The sequence below is a fragment of the Hirundo rustica genome, chromosome 8 (assembly GCF_015227805.2).
Source record: "Hirundo rustica isolate bHirRus1 chromosome 8, bHirRus1.pri.v3, whole genome shotgun sequence".
In the NCBI taxonomy this organism is placed as follows: domain Eukaryota; kingdom Metazoa; phylum Chordata; class Aves; order Passeriformes; family Hirundinidae; genus Hirundo; species Hirundo rustica.
In genome coordinates this window covers 981,082-999,139 of record NC_053457.1, presented here as the reverse complement: position 1 = coordinate 999,139, position 18,058 = coordinate 981,082, and the positions used below count along the sequence as shown (strand labels likewise).

Genomic DNA, 18,058 nt, shown 5'->3' with positions numbered 1-18,058 from the left:
ACACAGGAAGAGATGCCTGGAAAAGGAAAGGTGAGATATAACCTGTAGAGCACAGATTAGAACCTGGAACATCTTTGTGCACCTGCTCATTTGGCCCCTCCTTTCCAGCTGGACGTGTTGTGTTTGACGCTGGAGGAACTGAGGTAGCTGCTAATGCTCTGAGTGCCCTGTGTGCATGGAGCTGTCAGTCTATGGGTGCAGCTACCAAATATGCACATGCTGAACACACAGTGCTGACAAAGGCAGCATTGCTAAACTCCTTTTTCTGCACGCTGTGGAGGTGGTGATAGGGTTCTGAAAAGGATAAGGATGCTGTATGTTTACACAGACATTCTGTGATGCAGCCATTTCATAAACTGAACCAGAATTCATAGGTTTTTGCATAGGCAGAATCCCAAGATAGTCATGCCAGACCTGGGTGGTAGTTTAGGATTAGCTAATGGTGTGTTTTATCTGTCCAAGTTACTGTGATTGTCTAATTTATTGGATAACATAAAACGTAATTTAATACTCATGTACAGAATGGCAGTCGTGAATTAACAAGAAACCTGTGAGCTCTGAATTAATTCATGACTTAGTGCAAGGGAAGTTTCACTGGTACGTCTGAAGATGGAGCAGATCTATGCCTTCATAAAGTGCATGTCTTGTAGTACACTCCCTTGAGAGGCAAAGCAGATTGTAGATCTGTGTAGGAAAGGAAATTCAATACCAGCACTAATAGGGAAGTTTTATGAGGTATTTAAGCTTTAAAGCAGTAAACATATTATCATTTAAAGCCATATTTTATGATACTATCTTTGTACCATAAGTTTAATTTTATATTTGCATTACTTTGTTTGAATAAAAAAGGAGTATGTCCTTCAATACTGGTTGTATAGATAGAAATATTAACATATGATGCAACTGTTCTCTCTGTAATTCTTGACATTACTGTCTTCTAGCTTGATTTGAATCCTTACTTGTGCTAGTTATACTTTGGTTTAAGACCTGTCTTTAGTTCCAGTACTTTCTCCTTTGTCCTTCCTGCTGATTTTTTTTTTTTTTTCCCATTTCTATGTACTTGAGCATCAAAGAATGGTTTGGTAAGCACAAATACAACTTTACTATTGCCAGTTGAAAAATTTTTATCTAAAAAAACAGAGGGGTGATAGTTTGCTCATTTAGCATGAGCATCCTAAGCATGTAAAAGAAGTTAGTATAGTTGTTGGGCAACGTGGGAAGACAGACAGAGATAGTGCTATAGGCAATCTTGCCCCCCATACATTGCAGCTGTGTTAATTATCAAAGAGTGGGAACAGCTTTGCCCTCCCAGCTGTGGGTGTGATAAAAGAGTATATTAGCTGGTAGAGGAGTCAGTTGGAGTCTGCTGGCAGTGCTGCAAGCGGGAAGGGACAGGAGATTGTGCAAGGGACAGAAAGGGTAAGACGCCGTATGAGGGACAGACGGGGTTAGGCAGCTGTGCTAGGAACAGGAAGGAGATAGCTAGAAATGCAGAAGTAAGAGAGAAGAAGGAGAGAAAGAGCCAGAGCTGTGTGGAGCTACTCATGGGGCCTGCAACATAGAAAAGGTGTGAAAGACTTTTAGATAACAAGATACTGATACTTGAGGCCTCCAGAAGTTTTTCAAGAGGCACTCTTCAGTGCTGTCGCCATTTCGACGATGATGACAGGGCAATTGTTGGTCTTTGGAGACTCACCTCATCATGGAAGATGTCATAGTGGCTTAAGAAGGTTTCAACAATAAAGTGGCAGCTTTATTAAATTTTCCTTTATTTTGCAAATATTTACTTTGTATGTAAGGTTTTGTGGTTTTCATATCTTTATAACTCTTGCTGACTCAGTATTTTATTGTTGTTCTTGCTTACAGGAGAGCATGACAGTGCCTTTGAATCGTAGGAATCAGTAAATTGTTAGGAGAACTTTGAGGCGGTTCCGTGTAGGTTTGCCAGTGTAAGTTTGGCAGCCCAGCTGAGCTGTGTAAGCAATGTGTGAGTGCCTGAGCATGTGTTAAAGCAGTGCCCTTGTGCTTGCAGAGAGCCACATCCTGGAGGACGTGAACCGCTGCATCGTGGCGCTGCGTGAGCAGGATGCCGAGGGCCTGGACCGTGCTGCCGGCGCCATCCGTGGCCGCGCCGCCAGGGTCGCGCACATCGTGGCGGGGGAGATGGACAACTATGAGCCCGGAGCCTACACCGAGGGGGTTATGATGCACGTGCAGCACCTCACCAGGGCTGGTAAGGCTCAGTGCCGGGGCTTCAGCACGGTATAATCTTGCCTTCAGATGCTGCATGCAGAGTGAATCCTCTGGGGTGCTGATGGAATGCATGGGTGGTACACTGATGATTCCTTCTTTTAGCAAGCTGTTGAGTTAGCATGAGACCATGCAGTTCAAAACTTAATTTTTAAAGTTTTATTTTAATTATGTAATCTCTGTAAGGTTTCTTGAGTTATGGAGACTGTTACTGGGGTCCTTAATGCATGTAACATTGTTTGGAGACTTGGAGACTTTTTGAGACTAATGATGTAGCAGCTTCCCACTTTGTTGCACTGGCCTCACCACACGTGCTCTAAGCAGATGAAAGGCAAACTCAGAGCAGCAGCATGATTTGTGTGTACTGCCCCTTTAAAGACTGTTAAGCAGGAATCAGATGTCCCAAAAAGTCTTCAGTTCTGAAAAACAAATTTGAAATGCTCTAAAATGTTTAGCAGTCTCCTTTACGTTTCCATAATATTAAAAAAGAGGGCATCTACATTGGAAAATGCCTGTACTTGCCACAGGGGGTGTAACTGCACTGTTCTATAAATGGTTCCTGTGTTTTCCATAAATGAATCTCTGGTTTTTCATAATGTATACTAAATCTAAAAAAAAAAAAAAAGTCTGTGGAGTTCCTAGTACTTCCATGTTTTAAGTGGTTGCAAGTCTAAGAGTTGAGCAGTTAAACTCCTCCTAAGAGATTTTCTGGTAAGTCTGTACATCTCTGGAATATAGGATTTGGCTTCCTGAACTCAGAAGTCTAATTCCCAGCTCTGTCAATCTAAACAAGTGTCTACTACCTTACATTTAACTGACATTTGCTTTATTTTACCACAAAAAGAGACAGGAATTTTGTTTGAGCTCTTTCTTAATAAGTTCAAATATGTCCAGGGCAGAACTGTCTTCATGTGAACAAGAGTAAACTGACATTGCAGTGAAGTGGCAAAAGAGACAGAGCAGTGGGAAGAGTTTGAAACAGGCTTGCCTGTTTTTATCTTGTTTCCTGATATTTTCACCATTGCACTCCTTTCTTCATGATTTCTGTAAGTACAGTGACAAATACTGAGAGGCAAGCCGCATAGAAAGGCATAGTTTTGATTCTCATATAAAAGCTGAGCCTTCTTGAAACTGATAGTGTTTAAAGACATTAGGAGTTGACATTGGTTTCTGTTCTATTGCCTTGCTTTGGCAATAATGTATATAACGTACCTAAACCTGTCTGTCTGCAGAAGACAGGGAGGCATAAAACTGGTTGTGGTTGGAATGTGTGCTTGTTTTAAGGGACATCAAGCATGGTCACATCTCAAATGACTTTGCAGTACTTCAAAGAATTCACTGTCTTTATGTTGTTCAGTAGGAGTGGAAAAAAGACACATGTTCTTCTCATTTTCATCTGTATTTATATGATCTACAATGAACAGATATTGAACTGTGTGAGGGCTGCTTGGTTTTGTTTTATTTAACTTTTTCATCCTTCAGGTAAAATGCAGGTAGGTTGTAGCCCACATACGTAACCCAAACCATTCTATCCCAGCTGAGTCTTTCAGGCCCAGCTGATTGCAAGGGGACCCTTCAGTAGGAGAGAACTCTGTATTTATGCTGCCGTAACCTCCTCAGTTAACTTTCACAAATCACCTTGGGCAGTGAAGGGCATCCTTTATGCCTAAGGAAGAGGTACAGTGTTACTGATGAGAAATTATTGTAGGCAGAGTATAGAATTAGTGGAAACAAAATTACAGACAAGGAGCATACATGGAAATAGCAGAGAACTAAAAACGAAAATAGAAGCGTAAATGGGAGAAGAAATAGGAAGGATGCAAATTGGAGGTAACAGAAGGAAGAAAATTTGCATAAAAAGAAGCAGATATATTTGCTGTTTGTTAAAACAAAGATCAAGGTTAAAGTGTAAAATATATGATGAGGTAATTTATAAGAAAAGAAAAATGTCTTAATTCTCTGCATTGCAGTATGCAAGGAAAGAGCAAAAGATCACTGAATCTGCCTTCAGCCAGAAGGCAACAGACATTTAAGATAAACTGAGCTATTCAACAGTATTGTCTTAATATTACCACAAAATTACTATTAAAGGCTGGAGCCTAATTTCTTAGCTCAGGTGGTCTGGTGTACATGCAAGCTGTTGACAGCCGAGTGCATCTCTGCACCACCATACAATGGAGTGTCTGCTTTCTCAGGTATATTTATCCTGTTCCTCTGTTTTATGCCTTCCCTTTCCCTGAACAAGAGGAAGCCCCAAGAAGACTAACAACAAGACTCTGTAAAAGCATCATCTATGGTGTGGAGTTGAGCTTTTAGAAGTTAAATAATACCAGAGCTGAAGTTGTCTTTGCAGCCTTGATATCCCTTGACTTGCCCTCTGTGTATGCATGACATGCATTTAGAACGTTGTGGTTATATGCTCATACCCAGCTGTGTTACCAAAGAGCTGCTTTATGCAGCTCACTGCATGGGCACGTGCCAGGGTCACGGATTTGGGAAGGCTGCTGTCCGCAGGCTCACTTCAGAATGTAACGAAGCACAAGTCTGTGGGAAGAGATTATATGATCTCATGTTGGCCATAGTTACAGAGGGAATTGACAGTCTTCGTCTTCAGATCGAAATGGTACTGTAGCTCTGTGGTAGCACTGCCAGGGCCCTTGCAGAGTTTCTGCTGATCCCCAGTCCTTGAGGCTGTGCTGATTCAGCTGCAGGGATGCTCCTGCTGTGAGGAGGGAGCACTGTGCTTGGCTGTGCTCTTGTTCCACACCACAGTGACACCGGGCCGTGTTCTGTCCTCCTGCTCTCAGGTTTGTGTGGCAAGAGTGTGGAGGTGTGTGGGTAGTAAGGAGCAGCAGAGCATTCTGGCCAAGGCCTCAGTGCAGGTGGCTGTAAGTCAGCACTGAGCATCATGGCCCACGGTGTGAAACCGTGGGGACCTGGAGAAAAGTGTTCAGCCATGGGGTGTATGTGTTGACTTGTGGAGTCAGTGAGTTTAGCCCGGTGGAGCCTCTTTTGACTATACAAGGGTAAAGTAGTTAAGCTTGAGACTGTTCTGGTGTGGTTAGGGCTGTGAAAGCTTTACTGCTGCTGCCTCTGTCGTTAGTGTCTGGTTGTTTCAATCTAACTGTCAGACAGAAATACGCAGATTGTTGCATTTTGGTAGGGTTTGTGTACTGTTTTATCAAACTAGGTGAAACCTTTAGGAACTCAGTTTGTAAAATCCAAAGGTATTTCTTCTTCAGAGCTGGAAGGGTGACCTTGTTCTGTACTTTAAAATACCAGTCTCCTCTGTTATTTTATTGCCTGCCGGAGTCTGCAGCAGTTAAATTTAAGTCAAAAATTTATATTATGGCATATATCTGTTGATAGAGTAAAAAGTCTGTATTGTAAATTTGGTCTGCAGTTCTGCTTTAATGCCAAAGTATAATGATATACATATATGTGTAAATATATGTATACATTTTTAGTTACTTAGATGTCTACAGATCTTGTAAAAAAAAAAAAAAAACAAAAAAACCAAAAAAACCACAATGAAATGGGTGGAGAAGTGTTTTAAGTGCCGCAAGTCTGCAGTGGGCCAAAGATACTAAGCTTTTAGACTTCTTCTGTAGTGCTTGGGTTTGTGTTCAGTGATTTTCTTTAAAAATTTCACAGGCCTCAGTTACCTTTTTGGCTGCATATTTTAACATGATATTATGTGCCACTATGAATGAATTTATTTATTTGTGCTAATGAATTTATTTATTTATTTCCTGGTCCCAAGATTGCTGTATTGGTCACATTTCAGTCTTCCCTTTCTCTTCATAGCTCTTTCAGTGTGGGCATTTGAATGCCCCTATATTAATACTGATCTACTACACCTGAAACAGAGCTTTCCTGTACAGTAATTTATTAACTGATTCTCCAGGTTGGATTAAATTTACTATGTTGCTTTCCTCTGGGAAAAGGTAATTTATTTTAGGCATAAAAAGGTGGTGTTTTCATGATACAGGCCTCCTTCCATCTTGAGCTTTTTATTCAGCTTTTCCATGTCTCACAAGCCTATGTGCACAAGCTAATGGCTTGTATTTTCCTGGCTGCTTCACCTGCCTTCTTCAATTCCAGTTTACAGGTTTGTCACAGCAGCTTATGTGAAATGACTGTCCATTTCCTTTGTCCCCTGCTTCAAGTCTTCTGCTGTAGGGATTGTTCTTCTGCAGAATTGTGACTCTTTCACCCAAAAGACACCCTCCTGAGAGGAAATGAAAGAGGGGGTTTTCTGTTTTCTCCTGCCCTCTCTGAAACTTAGTACTCATTTTGTCATCTTTTGGCAAAGCCACCTGAGCCAGGGGAGAGAGGAGCACCTCCAGAGACTTTGCTGACTTTTCCTAAGATGTATCTTCAGATAGGATCCTTAGATGGGATGAATGGGCTCTTGAAGGTCCTTACCTCTTGTAAAACATACCAATATGGCCAGCTTTATTCTAAATTACTTAGGGGTGGCTAAGATGAGGTGAATGGACTTTACTCATTCTGTGGGGCACACAAAAAAATCATTAGTTTTACTAATTTAGGAAGACAGTGAAAAAATATTTTTTTGCCAGTTGTTCATCACTGTCAGAATGAGATCTAAAGAGAATACTTGCTGTTCAAGTCTGTTTAGTATTCAGTGAATTCTGCCCTTTCTTATGAAACCCAAAGAACTGCTGAAGAAGAGGATCGATTCTTGTCGCTTCAAAGTATACAAAAAAATGAAAATCCCCAAAACATTTGAAGAAGGCGAGAGGCCTAAGCATGCAAGCTTATGGAATTGGTGAACTTATGAAATTGGTGCACAATCCAGATAGGGAACAGCTTATAAGAGACTGTTCAGCAGAATTATTTTAAGAACTAAAAAGGGGGGAAAAAAATGGGCCAAGAAAAACAGTGAGGGTATTTACATGATAGCTTAAAATATGCCTTTTTATGAGGTACATGATGATTTTAAGACTATAACTTCAGCAATAACGCTTCATTCTTGTGGCTGTTACTCTATTACAGAGTCAGTAACCTCCATTTGGTGGAGTCTGCAGTGAGGCTTTTTTTTTTTGTAGGGCTTTGTTCTGATCCTTCTGTTAAAAATGTTGGATTTAAACACTGGTTTTTTGCTTCCAGTATAAGAGTGTTCTGAAAAATAGAGGCAAAAAACCCAACATTTTTTGTGTTCCAGGTAATCAAAAAATTACCCTGAACATTGTAAATTCTTTTTGCCAATCTCTTCTTCCTTTTCTGTAGCTCAAAAATATCTTTGTTTCACTGTTAATAACAGTGTAATGCTCATGTTGATTATAGGCATTGTGTGGGCGTTAAGGTACCTTTAACTACACTTCTGCTTCTGTAAGATGCTGTTGCACTTAGTGATCATTTACAGTGCTCAGAGCAAACTGCACTTGAGCGCGCTGCTGCCCTAGGCCTTGCTCAATGACAGCCTCAGAGTGCCCAATGCAGACACACTGTTCAGGGCAGTCCTTGAGCACACTCTGTACAAGAACTTCCCTCCGTCCAAAGAGAAATCTTAGTAAGAGCAGCATTTAAAATGCAGCATTGTTATGAAAGGAAGGTGTGTTTCTGAAGGTAATAACATTGTTTTTTGCGGTGTTATCTTGGGTTGGCACAGTTTTGTTTTCTGGTTATATAGAAATGTGAAATTTTTTTTCCCTGCGAGGACTGTGGAGTGGTTTTGGTGGGGAGGAGAACAGGGACCTATCAGGAAGCTAGCCAAGATATTGGCTGCTAGTTTGACCAATAAGGATGCTAATGTGACTTTGCAAAGGACATTTAAAACTCTCATCTTCAGCCGACTGCTCTCTTGCTTTGGAATCACCCATGAGGTAACATCTTCAGTGGTGGGCAGGCCCGGGTCAGGCCTTGCTGTCCCTCTGGGCGGCCGGGCTGGGCCCAGCCAAGCCTCCGGGGGCTGCTGACTGCATGGGGAGCGGCCTGAGCTGGCTGAGCCCCCTTTTCCCCAGCTACTAGCGGGGGAGAAGGGCGGCTGCAGTTCGGCAGTGCAGACCACGTGTTCAGGGCCACGGCAGAAGAGGCTAAGCCATGGCCCAGCTTAATCACCGCTGGCAGCAAAGAAAGAAAGCCTGCAGCTTCATAACAACTCCGAGCCGAGTCGCCCTAGATGAGACCGAGGGGTGGAAAAAAGGACATCTACCAGCCTCCTCCATCGGCACAGCTTTGCATTTTCTTCAGCCCTGCAGCCCAGAGCCTGCACATGGCCCTTGCAGGCCTGGGCAGATTTAACCCTTTCCTAGCAACATGGAGTTTGTAAAGCACAACTCTTCCTTGAGAGAAAGAAGAAAGAAAACAGAGGGTATGTAGAACAGACACCGCGTGAAGTCAGTGAATTAGAAGTGAACTAATAATATTGGAGTAGGATTGAAGAAGTGGACATTTTTAATTGGTGTTTCTGCCTGCTTTCATTAAATTAAGAACATTACAGGTCTTACACTTTTTTTTGTTGTTAAGTCAATTTCCTGGATTAGGATCATAAATACCTTTCTGGTACCTGCCATGGATTTGGCACGTGGTCTTGCTCCATCTGTGGTACATGGGGAGAGGGAGGGAGCTGGGGGAAGGGTCTCTTGGTTTGAGTGACATTGGTGGAAGAACTGGAAAAGTGAGGATGTTGGATGGATTCTAAGTCTTGTTCCCATGGTAATAAATTTGCCAATTTGGTTGAAGCCTGGTTTACCTGCAGTCTAATTTTGGATCAGAGGACACTTGGGGAAGCCTTCCTTAAAGTGAGCACACCACTGAACACCAGTGTTGTCTTTGCTTCTGCAGTTTCCACAGGCCATACAGGGAAAGTGAGAATGGCAGTATACTAATGGGCAGTAATGGCTTTTTTCTCCTCTCTCTCTACAGTGTTTTGTGGGCTTGGTTTTTTTTGGCTAGTTGGTTTGTTGGATTTTTTCAAGAAGAATTTCCCTTCTGTAGTCATTGCATGTGACATTTTGTGATAAATCTTCCCTTACTTGGAGCTACATTAAAAAGTGACTCGCCAAAGTCTGTTTAATATATTCCTTTTAATATATCTCTGTCTTTTAGATCTTTTAGTGGTGTAAAAGGACCTCTGGATGGTCTGGTTCAGTAGAGTCCCTTCATTAATGACAGCCCTTCCCTAAGCTGATAAGATCAGGGAACTCCTGCTGTTCCCTTTACTGCGTATTTTTAGCTGAAGCAAACTCTCAAACTCGCACAAGGTAATCTCTGTGCTCATATCAAAATCATTACCTTCATTTCAGCTGTGACTTTCTCGCACAAGCTCTTAAGTGCCTTGACCTCTGTACTGTTAAGGACATTTCATTCACTTCCAGCTCTGTAACTTTTGGAATGTGTTTTCCAGAGCCTCTGGAACAGAGTTTATCTCATTACTGTTGTCATAATGTGTATCTTGTGATTTTGCCCCTACAAACCCCGATGCTGTTATTACTTGGCATTTTTGGAGAGTTACGAGCATGGTGTGTCTCTTGCACTTTTCCGTGGTTAACTTGCTGTCTCTCAGGCACTAGTTGATTATTTATTTCCTTTGCTGTTCCACATTCAAAGAATCCTTTCATCCTGTTGTATTTTAGAACAGTGTAATATGATGGAGACGGCATCTTTCTTACAGAAGCTGAACTTTTTGTCTATTTTACAAGCTTTTTGCAGTTAGGAACATTTTAGTTTTTAATGAGCAGCTTTGGCTTCATCTGACATGTCCTGGAGCCATGACATTTACATGTCAGAGCATGATTTGCCTCCTAAGCAGGATTGTGAACTAAGTAACTTGATTTCATAAATCATCAGTACTTAAGAGTTCATTGTCTATTTCATTGTATCTGTGACAACTGTTTTGGTTTAAAATATGAATATGAATCCAATCTCTGTAAGGATTTCCTTAGACCTGAAAAATTGCAGTATCTTTTTGTTCTTCAACTGTAACTCACTCTTAAGTTCTTCATAGAGATAATTTCCAAAACAGAATTTACAAAAAGCACCTTTCACAGTTTTCATTTTTGCATGTAAAATGCATTTTTATGTTTTTATAGTAAAATTCATAATTTTGTGCCATGGCCTGTCATAAAGTTATATGATCGCCCTGCCTCCCTCCAGTAATATTTCCAACTACATACATCCAACTCCACTCTAAGGTGTTTTTTTTTTTGTGGTTTTTTTTTTTTTTTTTTTTTTTTTTTTTTTTTTTTTTTTTTAGTGATTCTTTTCTGGCAGCGTGCCCTCAGCTCTTCGTGCTTCCTTCCTTATAAACCGTGAACTTTTAGATCTGGAAATGATGCAGTAGCTCTTGATGGGGGGAGCATATGCATGATTCAGTAGGATTTATATATGCCTGTGTATGTATGTTTGGATTATAAATTTGTTAACGTAGTAAAATTGATTCTAGCTGAACCCATAAATGATAAGCTTGCCTTCATTTTGTTCACCTTGTCTCAGTAAGTCTGTCACCACCATTCATGGCAGTATTTGGAGAAGTGGTGTTGAATGCATTACATGCCAAATAAATTTCTGTAAACAGGGCTTCTGCTCATTTTGTGGGACTGTATTCTGTTTTCTACCAGAATTCCATCGCTGAGCAAGGTCATCTCTGAAGCTTGTTTTGTTTGCTGTAGGCTTTGTTTTGTGTCACAGTTGATGCGAACACCAGACCAGACTCCTCAGTTTACCCAGTGCTACTAAAGAGCTGCAGCTGTTTGGAATAATTCAGTAGGTAGCAGACAAAGTGTAAGGGATGCAGCCATCAGAATTGAAGCATTTGTCATGGAGCTTCATGCAGGAATGTGCAACTGTCTGTCACACTCACTCCTTTTTGATTGTTGTCCGACATTAAAAATTCAATGGTGGACAGCTTCAGTAAGCAGATGGGAAGGTCTGTATCTTGGGTATTGTGCAAAAAAGTTGTTGCAGAATTCCTCAGCCTTCCCAAGCATTTTAAAGTAGCAGTCATGCTTTTCTCATGGAATGTTTTTCAACAGCTTGTTTAGTTGAGGATTTTGTTGTTTGTTTTATTTTTTTCCTTATGGTTCAATTTTATAATTTCTTTCCTGACAGCTTCAAGTGGCATTCCTTGTACCAGAACATCAGTGTTTTCCTAGGAAACTTGCTTTTGATGTTGAGGGAGGCTTATGATAATTGCCTGAAATGGATTCCTTGGTCTGAAGTCAGAAGTGTTTAGTGAGCAGTTCTAAATACTAAGAATACTAAGAATACTAAATTCTAAATTCTAATATCAGCATACTGTTGGTTTTGATATGCTTATTTTTTTAGGAAGGGGAGGCTAGATTTCAGGAAATATCATGAAGCAGGTCTCTGAGGAAGCATTCATGGTAAAATAAACAACATTTATTGATAGTGTGCCAAACATCCAAGTTGATACATGGATTATAACAGGAGTGCCAGAGTAAGATGGGAAAGATGTAAGAATGCGACCCTTGGGAAGAGGATGATACCCACTGTACACTTCCCAAAGTAGGCCTTGCCAAACTCAAACTGTTGAGGAAAAGCTTTCTGGAGAACAGAGGATACTGAGAATGGGCTGGGCCTTAGTGCAGGTGACTTGTGTGAAGGGGGAGAGACTGAGAGCTGGGCATGGGGAGGTGGCAGCCAAGGGACAATGCCGCATGAGAGAATTGCAGGGACTCTGCTGCCACTCACTCATGGCAGAGACAGGTGGCACAACTAAGGCAGTGGCCGCAAGCTGCAGAGAAAATCAGGGAGAGTGTGGACAGAGCAGGGGGTTTATTCCCTGTAGTGCAGCACTAGAACAGAGATGCAGTAGCATTTCTGTCTTTGAAGGTTTTCAGGACTTACCTAGACAAAGCTGTGACTGACATGATGTTGTGTTGGTCTTGTCTAAGGAGGTGATACGCAGAATCCTTTTCAAATTATGTATGTAGGATTTTTTCCCTGTGTTAGACATCAGCTGCATTCATGTAAGAGCCATCTTTTTTGGGTAATTAAATATTTTAATCTGGGCATTCATACTCTGCTGTAGTAATCTCAGATTCTTAGAGAAGAGTTTTCTCTGCTTAGTGACTTGCTTGTTATTAGAAATACATACTGTTACTATTGAGAAGGACTTGGAGTGTAAAAATGTTTGCATCTGCTTAATTCAAAATCTGCAGATTTCTCCAGAATGCTAATACAGATGTCTTGTATGAAGTGTTGTATATTAAATGGTGGTCAAGCATAGAAACACTGCAGATGGATGCAATCCATCAGTGTGGTTTAGTTTGATGTGTTTCCAAATAGTCAAAGAAACATTTAAAATCTGTAGGTGCTCTGGTTTTTAAAGTGTTTGTTTACTCTTCAGTGTGCTCTTTTCAAACCGTGGTAATTACTTTTTTTCCTGGGAACTAATAGTAAATTTTTCAGCAGTGCTCCAGATTTCTTTCAAATAACAACATAGTCCTCTTGTGTTCACTTGTCTTGCTTCTATTTTATTCTGTGAGATAAGTAAGGCAAGAAAGAACCTGTACCTAAAAATACCTTTAGAGTTTGTATCTTAATAGTGTTAGAAGTAATTCTAGTTTTGTTCAGTACAGTTTTACTCACTTTCTAATAATGCTAGTTTTATTCAGAGTAGTTTTATTCAGTTTCTAACCATTGTTTGTGAGCTGATAACTGAATTTCTTGAATCTTTAATAGTCTGCTGTTCTGTATCTTGGAGGAAAATCATTATGTCTGCATTGCAGGTTGGGAGGAAGCTTTCTTGTAGTCAGCCTTTGTAAACTCTAAACCCCAAGTAAAGAACAAAAACATCTTTGGAACCTTTTCAGCCTTTCCGAAGTCTCTCCACAGAATTGGATGTAGCAGGAAATGTAATTGGCAGTTCCTCTCTTGTCTGTCAGCAGTCCACTGCAGTTGGAGTTCTCCCTGAGTGTCTGTGCAGAGCAGTCAGTACCTGTTACCAGTGATACTCCAACTGTTCCTTTACATTCTGGTACAGAACTTTCTTTAGCTGAAGAAGTTTTCTCTGCTGGCAACAGCAGCGTTAGCACTAATAGCCATAAATGTTGCTAATTTATTTAAACACTAGTTGATTGAGAGATTTCAGGTTAATACTGAAGAAGTTTCCTTGTGTAAGGAACTCATTAGAGACAGGTCACAGCATCCAAAAGAGCAGAAGTATAATTTTTTTTCTTTTTTTTCTGTTATTGGTAGGCAGTTGGGTAAGACAAGGTTTCTTTGTAGGGCAGAAGGTGTAATACAGGATGCAGTTCTGGTTGGTATACAGAGTGCCAACAGCCCGTTCAGGTTTTGGTTTGAACCCTTAGACAGAGCCACTCGAGTTTGTCACCTTGGCCACACACAAGCTGCCCATGGGGATTTCATCTTCTGCAGCTAGCAGGTTTGTTGCTCTTGAATGATTATATGCTACAGTTGAACATTTTTGTTAAATGTACCAGCATCCCTTTATCACTCTTGATTTTAATCCATTTCAGTATACTGTGAATAATATACTGTAATAATGAAAGCTTACATGGTGGGCTTCAGCAATTAGAACCTAATTTCAAATCCACTGCCGCAATTGCCACTGACTCGTCTTGCTGTCATGCAGCCCTTGGGTTCCTGGTCCTTCTGACTGGTCCCAGTGTTTGTGATCCCACTGAACAGGGTCCTGCTGCTCTGAGGGGCTGCAGCAAAGGCAGGAAGCGCACACAGAGTCAGTCTGTCACGAGTCACTGCTTTCTGAATCATTCTGAGGCTAGTTCTGAATATTAAATTTAGAGACGGTATTTTTCTGGCACCATTCAGAAAAATAGCTTTTCTGCAGTTGGCAACATTTATTGGTATTTCACTGTAATTAGGTATTTGAGGATTTTGGCTACCAAGCTGTATTTTTCCTGTGCTTACTTTTTAAATGTCAGCAGTCTTCCATGAAAAATAATTCTTCTTGATTAAATATTTCAGTTATTCCAAGTTTCTGTTGTAGTAGACATAGAACTAAAATGTAGCGACCCTTTTCCCAAATACATTTTGTCCAAGGACATTTTGTCTTGTATATTTGTTTGCTAACATATGTCAAAAACATGGTATCTGACTCTGCCTAAAAAGCTGTATTAGTTTTCTGATGTTTCCCAGTGGGATATGCAATTTTTTTTTTGTCTGGGCCAAAAAAAAAGCTTGGAATCATGTGCAGTGCCTAATTCTTTGTGGCTAATTCAGTAACTTCAAGGTTTTCTAGGTTGATGCTACACGCACTGGGAACCAGATTTCTAAAAAGACAGTATTTCTAGTAATCTACCAAAATAGCTGGCTGCATTTCAAAATTAAATGTTTGAATTGTTGACTGCTGTTAATGTTTTGAAGACCAATTCATTGTCAGCATAGTTATATTTGGAAAAGTATGGCTCAGTTATATGTTCTGAGCTTCTGAAACAACACTGGTGCCTCCTGAAATAAAGTTACTGTAGTACATGAAAGGCAGCCAGTCCCAAGCCCTCCTAAGTTCAGCACCACAGCTGTGCCTCCTCGCTGAAGGAATTGGCTGGAGCGATTATCAAGTTGGTGTGTTGGTATTTGCTGTGCGTAGTTGTTTCTTCCTACCTTTCTCCCTCATGGGGTGACTGTGAGGTTTTTGTGAGTTAACATCATTCTTTGGCTTAGGTGGTTTATAGCAGAGTGCTTCTACTATGCAGCCAAACAAGGTTCACAGGGAGAGGTTTGGGGTGGTTGAAATTTTATTCTTGTTAAACTCTCAGGACTTTTCTTTCCCACTTAAATTACTAAAAAGCTCTGCTTTCTGTTCAGATTGTCTCTCTTATGTAGAATGAAGTCACTCCCCCAAGACCTCTGTTTCCTCTTAATTTCCTTTTTATGGCATTTTCTGTGTCCTGCTCAGTCCATTTGGAAAATCCCAATTTGGGAGTATTTGGTAGGAATTGCCTGATTCATTAATTGTCTCCTTGCTCTTGCTGCCTGAGCTTCGGATGTGTTTATAGGTTTTTTTTTAGGTACAGACTTTAGGTATTTACTAGTTTTAGCTCCTGTCTATCCGTGTGCCATTCGATGTAGCACGGATGCCTCTAAATGAAACCCAGGGACTGCACTTGAAGGAAGGAAGGGTGTGTTCTGGGCTGTGAACTGAACTGAGGAGTAGTGGTTGTTTCCACAGCTCATGGATGCCTTGCTGTAGCATGGGACTGATGAGACAAGACAGGCCCACATGGTTCACACTGTCTGATAAGGAATGAGAAATAAATTCTGAAATTTCTCTCATCTGTCCTGGGGGGAAATGTCGTTCTCATCTGGCATCTCATGGTCAGTCCGTCCTTGAGCATGGCAGCAAAATGTATTAGGTACAGGGCTTCAAAAAAAAGGAGTATTATGTAAATGATTTAAACTATCTTTCTGCTCTTTTGGATCCTGTGACCTGTCTCTAATGAGTTCCTTACACAGGGAGACTCATCTACTCCCTCAAAACCATGCCCACAAAGAACCCGTTTGAAGATCCCAGTGAGGGATTCCCCTGAAGCCTTGAACTGTGATGTTCAGCTGCAAGTCACTGCTGTAATTCCCAGGTGCAGTGTTCCATGTGTTTGCCAGGCTGTGGAGAGGGCACCTGTGTGGGACAAAGTCCAGGAATTCCAAAATCCCAAGCAATCAATCCCCTGTGCCCATACATTTTGGAGAACAGGCAGAGCTTCTGTGTGTGTGCATCTAAACTGTCCTGGTGCAAAGCAAAATAACTCTGTGTTCCAGGTAGGAAGCTGAATCACTGTCATGGGCGTGTTTAGAGGAAGAATAAATTAGGGCTGTTTCAAAATTAAAAGCAGCAATTTACTAGATTGTCACTCATTAATTACACACACTGCCAATAATGAGGTCTCACTCGCTATCAATATTTCTCAGATTCAGGACTTTTAACTCCTAAAAATATTACCCTTGTTAGCTGTGAAAATCTAGTACCACACAACTGCTGTGTTCAGTGTAGCTAATGTATAAATGTCTGTAAACATATGCATACAAAATATTCATGATGTTCATTTGCATATAGCTGGGTAATTCTCTCTGCTCTTACATATCTATGTATATACATGCTCAGCTGTGTGCATGTGGGTCTGCCAGCCGTCTGGCAGCTTTGCAAGCTGCAGAATGCCTCTGCACAGCTGCAGTTGGCACAGGTCTGAGTTAGAGAAGCAGATACTGATTACAGCTTGCTTTCATTAGGAGACTTTTTATGGGCATCAGGCCTCTGCCTGGGCTACTTTGTTTTGTATTACACTGTCATTATGCAGAAATTCAGCATGAAATATTAAATTTCATTAGGATAACTTACAGCTCTTTATGCTCTAAATAGTCGAGGAGGGGAGTGGGCACAATGGGGGATTCTGAGATTGCGCCTCTCATACACTGGCTGGGGATGGTGACTGCCAGAGGAATATGAGCTGGTTTTGCTTAACTTGTAAGTTCCACAAATAGTTAACACCTTTTCCTGCATAAAACCTATAAGCTCATTACCAAATAAGGTGACTGAATATGAATGCTAATATAAGGGCTCTATCAAATGCATATAGTCATAAAGCTCTTCTGCTTCTCTCATATATATGTGTGTATATAAATGAAAATGTATCTCTTGGAAAGCCTTTGGGTACAGTACCCTAATAAAAAGTTACCAATTTAACATTGTATCACAGAAATAGAGGCTTGAATTAAGGGTCTGTACCATAGTGCAATCAGCTTCAGAAGCAGTTTGATCTTCATATTAGGATTGCATTATGTGGATTTGTAACAGACACAAGTTGGAGTTTCAAAACTTGTGTTATTCAGCTCAGCCTTTTGCAGTGAGTGCAGAGTACTCTTTTTTGCAGTAATTCTATTATTATTTCAATGTATTTTGGAACATCTCTAATGAAACTATCTCCATCAGTCACTGAAACAGTCCGTTCCATTCTGAATTGCCTGTTGGGTGCTGTGACTCAGGCTGCTGCCAGCAGATCCCTTGTATTTCACGTGGTGTCCCTTAGCCAGCACAGTTGCCTCAGCTTAGGGTTTTGTTTTGTTTTGTTTTGTTTTAGTTCTTTGTATACCTTTCTGGATTGAAGTGACATTAAGAGTAGACATAATACTTAGCAGTAAAACTGGCTTCCTGGAATAGGCAATGTTCTTACCTCTGAAATTCTTAGGTACCTTCCCAGAAGAAATTTACAAATGCTTATGTTTTAATCACAATAGATGCAAACTGTTATTTGATCTCAGAGTGTCATTAAATAAAGAAGTACTGAATAAAGGCTGTGTGACTATTTACTATATTTTTTACTTTTTCTAGTATTACCTTGCATTTCAGAGATAGCGGTGTTTTTAATTTTTACAATCATATTTTTCTTCACTTCCACTGAATTCTTGCAATGGGGAATGCTTAAATCCTCTAGAAGCATCCTGTTTATACACCCATCACGCTGTCTTTCATGCTAGGGGATCAGGTTATGGAGGAATAATAAAATACTGGAGGTACACGCCTCTTGTATCAAGTCACTTCTCACGCTGCCACCACCTGTGCCTTGGTGTAAGTCTAGGTTGTGCACACCCCTATTAACTTGCCTGCCTGCACATCTGCTTTATTTCAGTGCTCTGCTCTCATGCTAGCTTTGTATGAAATTTATCCAGTAGCTTTTCAGGCCTTACTTGACTGTACTTCTTTAGAGGGGTTTTTGGAAGTTTTCTCCTGTTAAGAGGAAATTCATGACTAATTCATGACTATTAACTTACCATGATTTTCTTCAGAAAAAAACCCAACATTTTTTCACTCCAACTTGCCCAAATTTATTTTTTTCAAATGATC

General features: G+C 40.6%; 1 protein-coding gene across 14 annotated transcripts in view; it reads left to right on the top strand.

The window, feature by feature from the left end:
- The window catches only part of CTNNA3 (catenin alpha 3), a 444,137-nt gene that overhangs the window by 334,979 nt on the left and 91,100 nt on the right, over positions 1–18,058 (top strand). For all 14 annotated transcript variants that reach the window (XM_058421607.1, XM_040071778.2, XM_058421606.1 and 11 more), the window contains one exon: positions 2,033–2,233. In XM_058421607.1, the coding sequence (XP_058277590.1) occupies positions 2,033–2,233 (201 nt within the window). The remainder of the gene's footprint in view (positions 1–2,032; positions 2,234–18,058) is intronic.